This window comes from Pelodiscus sinensis, chromosome 20, assembly GCF_052426305.1.
Source record: "Pelodiscus sinensis isolate ZL-2025 chromosome 20, ASM5242630v1, whole genome shotgun sequence".
NCBI classification, from domain to species: Eukaryota; Metazoa; Chordata; order Testudines; family Trionychidae; genus Pelodiscus; species Pelodiscus sinensis.
Window position 1 is genome coordinate 13,264,828 of NC_143071.1, and position 6,000 is coordinate 13,270,827.

At 52.2% G+C, this 6,000-nt stretch overlaps 1 protein-coding gene across 2 annotated transcripts in view; it reads right to left on the reverse strand.

The window, feature by feature from the left end:
- TOM1L1 (target of myb1 like 1 membrane trafficking protein) overlaps positions 1–5,369 on the reverse strand; it is a 50,622-nt gene extending 45,253 nt beyond the window's left edge. The window contains exons 1-2 of one of the 2 annotated variants that reach the window (XM_075903824.2): positions 4,938–5,369; positions 4,420–4,504 (exon numbers count right to left, since the gene is read on the reverse strand). In XM_075903824.2, coding sequence (XP_075759939.2) covers positions 4,420–4,504; positions 4,938–4,995 — 143 coding nt within the window. In that variant the 5' untranslated portion in view covers positions 4,996–5,369. The remainder of the gene's footprint in view (positions 1–4,419; positions 4,505–4,937) is intronic. The other variant, XM_025185688.3, reaches the window with a different exon arrangement.
- Positions 5,370–6,000: the final 631 nt, after the last annotated feature.

Here is a 6,000-nt window from a genome sequence, read left to right on the forward strand (position 1 = left end):
AGGCTTTGCTCCCCGTCTCCCTGGTCTGCTGGTCTCCAGCAGACCAGGGAGACGGGGAGCAAAGCCGTGGAGGACCCAGGCAGCGGGACCGCGGTGCGTCTCGGTCCGCCGCCCGCGTCTTCCTGGTCTGCTGGGGTGGGGGGGGGCGCAGCTAGTACGCCCCCCCCCCCAGCAGACTAGGCTTTTCTCTGGACGCTCTGGGCGCTACTGAACCAACCCAGCAGCACCCCAGCTGCTCTGGTCCTGATTCAGCCGCTGCTGGTCAGTTTCAGCAGCGGCTGAATCAGGACGCCTGGGGCAGAGCAGCTGGGGTGCCTCTGGGTTGGTCCAGTAGAGCCGAGGAGCGGCGCTACTGGAGCAACCCAGCAGCACCCCAGCTGCTCTGCCCCAGGCGTCCTGATTTAGCCGCTGCTGAAACTGACCAGCGCTGACTACAGGAAGCCCCAGGCAGAGTTGCTCTGCCTCGGGCTTCCTGGAATCAGCTGCTGATCAGTTTCAGCAGCTGATCAGTTTCAGCAGCAGCTGACTTGGGGACGCTTGGGGTTCTTAAGTTGATTCTGTATGTAAGTCAGAACTGGCGGTCAGTTTCAGCAGTGGCTGAATCTGGACGCCAGTTCCGACTTACATACAGATTCAACTTAAGAACAAACCTACAGTCCCTATCTTGTACGTAACCCGTGGACTGCCTGTAATGCCACAAGGTTCTAATATACCATTTTCCACCAATAGCACTCAAAGGATGATAAAAAGGAGGTCAAGATTACTGTCCCATTTTACAGATGGGGAAATGGAGGCAGAGAAAAATGAATGACTTGCTTAAAGTTACCCAGTAGCTATTTGGCCAAGCTGGAATTAGAATTCAGGACTTCACTGGTCTACCCACCAGACCACACTGCCTCCCAAGGGGCCTCAATACACTAAAATACATTCAGCTATAAAGTGTGACATCATTTGACTTTTCTGATAAAAAATTTAATAGAGTTGGGTATCAAAAATATCTAATGAGAACCCCTGTCAGATTTCAACCCCGAAACTAAAAGCATGTTGTGGTAGCTAACAGAGGTCTCAGATCTTGTAAATTTGGGATTCTCCACCCTGTATAGCAGGAGATGGCAGAATCCATATAACTTGAGACTCAAAGGCAAAGGAGAAGAAAGGAAAGTAATTACATAGACACCAATGGTATCTCCAGGCAAAAGTGGGAGCATACAGCTAAACCACACTGATTCTTGGTCACACATGACACACTTGAACTCATTTCCAAATCTGCAGTCAGGAGGGTATTTGGGAGGCTTTTCCCTTCCTCTGGGAAGAGCATCAGGATTAGGTGTGCATAACGTTACAAATGGAAGGGCATTCAAGAAAAATGTGGCTATTGACACTTCCTACCTTTTTCTAGAATTTGTGTATAGAAAATACCCTTAATGGTCAAATCTTGACATCTTTACTGATTTCTTATTCCACCAAAATTCCCAATGAGTCAAATAAACTTTTCTCCTGAGGAAAGGCTGAATAGAAACCAGCTAAAGGCATCAGGATCCAGCTCCTTATAATGACGTAAGCAGGGGTGGGGAACCTCAGGTCCAGGGGCCGGATATGGCCTCCAGGTGACCTGGATCTGGCTAGCACTAGGGATCTGCCCAGCACTGGGGAGGTTGTGCTGGAGCTCCAGTGTCCACATCACTGCCACACCATAGGGCTGGAGCACTCAAAGTCTATTAGCCTGGACCCGCTGGGAGGAGAACATGGGGAGTGTCTTTCCTTCTCAATGGGCGGTTGTGGGTTTTGTTTTGTTTTTTGCTTCTCGCTTGTGTGTAGCCCCAGACTGATTTTTCTGTGGGTCAGTGGTCCCTGACCCAAAAAAAGGTTCCTCAATCTCTGACTTAATCGGATGTGATCTTTAAGTAGTTGACCTGTTGCATATGGAACTATAAGGAATCCTGGCCTACTCTCAAGAACAAACCTGGGCAAAATACAGCCCCTGGGCCACATCCGGCCCACCAAGGCACCGGATCAGGACCGAAGATGCTGCAGGGAGCCCCAGGCAGGCTCCCCTCTTGCCTCGCCCCACCTGCACGCCGTTCGGAAACACAGCTGTGGGACGGTTTTTCTTTAAAAAGTGTGAGTCCAAAGGGGAATCTTTAGTAGCTGCTCACACCCCTAGCACAATCACATTGGCCAGTTTCTGGCCAGAAGCTGGCCAGTTGGAGCTGCCTGTTTTAATAACAGGCAGCCACGAAGCACAAGGGGCTCCAGAGCACATGGCTGCAGCCTGTGCGGGGGTGGGGCAGGCAGGGAGGCTAATTCAGGAACCGCTGCTGGCTGGTAAGTCTCTTGGCAGAGCCTGACCTCTGGCACCCCAGTCCCCCCCTTCCCCAACCCTCTGTTCCCCACTCCTGCCCCCTACTCCACATACCCATATCCTCTGCCCCCTCCTGTACCCATATCTCCTCCCAGATCCAGCACCCTTATCCCCTGCCCAAGATCACAGTCCCCTCATGCCCTAGCTCACAACCCAAATCCCTGCACCCCCTCCTGTATCCCAATTCCCTACCCTAGGACACAATCCAACCCCCCCACCCCAGTCTAGTGCCCCTGTTCACAACTGCCTCCTTCACCCAAACTCCCTCCCTTACCCCAATCTCCCTTTTACACCCAACCACCATCCCAGACCTCGCATCTCGTCCATTAATATCATAGAAAAGAGCAGCCCGCAACCAACTTCCAAATTCTTGGAATGGCTCCCCATCAAATATTATTGCTCACCCCTGCTCAAGAAGCTTGTCCTGCTTCTGAATAACAAAGTGTAAGTTTGGATGTTCTTATTAGCCACATAAATGAAAAACATCTGGGGTATGTCTAGACTACATGGCTCCGTCGACAAAGCCATGTAGATGAGTTTACTGGACATAGGAAAATGAAGCAGCAATTTAAATAATCGCCGCTTCATTTACATCAAAATGGCTGCCGCACTGTGCCGATCAGCTGTTTGGCGGCACAGCAGGGCAGTCTGGATGCTCTGCGGTCGACAAGGGAAGCCTTTGTCAACCGCTCCGGTAAACCTCATTTCACCAGGCATACTGGAGCGGTCGACAATGAGTGTATGTATGTGTGCATGGCTAGCCCAAACATACAATCAAACTAGGTGGTCAGTTAGGGTGCCAGGCTTTAAGGGGTATCCAATTAGACTGAAGCGATTTTTTTTCCATTTAAAAATACATTAATGTTTTCTCTTATAAATGACAGTGTCAAATGTCGTACTTATAAAAGAGTGCATCACTGCCATGTCAGAAGCTGAGTTGAATCATTTATTTCACAATTTGGAGCACGGCTGTGTATGTAAATACAGTTACAACGTGCCCCAGCATGGCTTCAAAAGAGCGCCACAGACTTCATTCAGTATCAAGGAATAAAGATTTTCATAGCTTCCCCAAAAACAGTTTCTTTGGAAGGAAGACAGTTGCCACCTGAAATGTAACTATTTATAGCACCGGCCAGAAACACTGTGCACAGGTTGAACCTCCCTGGTCCAGCACCCTGGGGACCTGGTCAGTTCCAGATGAGGGATTTTGATGGAACAAGGGAGGTCTTTTCTGGCTAACCTGCCCCTGCCCCTGCTCCTGCTCCCTCTCTCCCCCAGCTCTGGTCCAGCCATCGGCCTCCCAGCTCGATCCTCCCCCGAGGGGCAGCCCCGCGGCTGGCAGACTGCTGCCCTACCAGCCCTCAGGCCTCCCAGCTGCCAGCCCTCTAGTTGCTGAACCAGGGATGTTGCCAGACCAGAGAGTCCCGATTTAAAAAGGTACAACCTGTACAACTCAAAATGGTTAAAATTTCAAAGTATCAACTACTGGTGGTTTACCCTGTTCGGTATAATTGTGTGAGGAGTAACGAAAAAGACGAAACAAATATATAAATATATATATTCTTATGCTGACATTGATCATTTGGAATGCTAAGTAAATCAAGGTAAAATTTCATTCTAGACTTCTCATTTTTCTCTATATTAAGTGTGTGCGTGGGGGGGGAGGGGAGACACACCAAACTCACAGTTCGCCTACAGCTCTAAAACCCTTGGGCCAGCCCTGTACATGTGCATCAACACATATCCAGGGCCCTTTTAAACAGGAGCAGTGAAACAGGCAATACAGACATTTTTCAGATATCTGTTATTCATGCAGGACCAGTGTTCCCTGTAAGCTGAATGCTTGGGTGCCCCCTACGACCAGGAGAGATTCAAATGCCACCCAGCTGATTAGCAGAATGCTCACAGCATGTGATGGTGCACATCCACACATCTGAGTGCACATAAAATTTATCCTGCACATGGATGGGAACAATTAGTGGGAACACTGCTCAGGACCTTTGTATCATCTGCAAAATGATTTCCCTAATCAGACCACAAAGCGTGAGACTACTTACCCCTCCTCCGTCGTGTTAATAAAGTCACAGATGTGCATAAACAGACCCCACTCCTCCTCGGGCAGCGTACCCACCGTTGCTCTCTCTGGAAGGAAAAGAGGATTTGCTTCACAAAAGTCAGAGTAATTTTTGCTCTCTCTCTCTCTCTCACACACACACACTGAATCAAAACTTGGAACTGAACCAATCTTTTATTTCAGTCCAAAGGGCTCACGGGGGCCCCTTTACAAGGCGGCCCTTAATGGGTCATGGGGGTGGCAGAGACCTAGGTCGGATCCCCAGCTTGTCCACACTTGGATTCTGCAAAGCTGCCCCCACCTGGGAGCGGGGCTGCAGGGGGTGGCCACGTGGACAGAGGTCGAGGGGGGCTGGTCCCTGCCTCCAGCAAACTGTCCAGCTGCTCCACTGTCCTCTGGGGTTCTCCGAGGGCTTTGGAGGGGAGAAGGGGCCCTGGGTTCCTACGTCCCGACAGCGAGAGGGGGGCCCAGACCGGGGCGGGAGGGGGCTCAGGGACTCACCGATCAGGTGCCCCACGGCTGTGCCGAAAGGATCCTTCTGACTTTTCCCGAAAGCCATGCTGCTTCTGCGCGCCCCGGGGGCCAGCCTGCTCCTTCCTCCCCCGCGGGGGCTACGGACTCAGCCGCTGCGGGCTCCGGCTCCGGCTCCGGCTCGCCCTGCGCCGGCTGCCGCCAGCTCCTACCTGGGTCCTTCCTGGGAGCGGAGCGGGGCGGAGCTGCCCAGGTACCGAGCAGCGCAGCGACCGGCCGCCTGCCCAGGGCTGGAGCGTCACGTGCCGCCCCGGGAGGCAGCGACCCGCCCTGCACCAGACGGAGCGAGCCAGAGCAGCGGCAGCTGCAGCCGCAGGGGATCTGGCCTGGCTCCCGGCCCTGCTCCGTGGCAAGGTGCCTGCGAGGGAAGGGGGTGCAGGCAGCCACCCACAGGAGCAGGGGGACGTGTTGGGGCGCCCCACTTAGCAATTAAAACATGGGGGGGGCATGCACCTCCAGACTTACTAGGAGTCACCTCTGCTGCCCCACCCCTGAGACTGAAGGGAGGTTTGGGGAAGAATCAGCTGTTTTGAGGGAGTGGGGAGGATCCTGGGCTGCCAAAGCCCAGCAAGTTGGCTGGCTCTATTATACGCCTTTCCCCAGCCATGGAGGATTCCACAAAGTGAGTTTCCAGCAGAGACCTTCACTTCCTCCTCTCCCTAGTCCCAGCCTTAGCAACCCTGTACATAAACCATGGAGCCACATCAGCCTTGGGAGTCACCCAACTAAGTATCAGGGCTGGGAATATGTCTCTGTGAAACATGACTAGGACCTCGAGGTGCTACCGGAAGATAAATATTATGGCAAAGTTATTCTTCTTTCAGCGAGGTGTAAACGAAAGCATTTTGTGCGTCCGTCAGTGTTCCACCTCCACATTACAGTAGCACATAGAGGCCCCTGATGGTCTAGGCACTGTACACAGGTATGGCAAGAGAGCAGGGAATAACTTAAGGCTATGTCGACATTACAGATAAAATCGAAGCAGCCGCAGTGGATTTTCTAGAGTTCGAATTAGCAGGTCTAGTGAAGACAG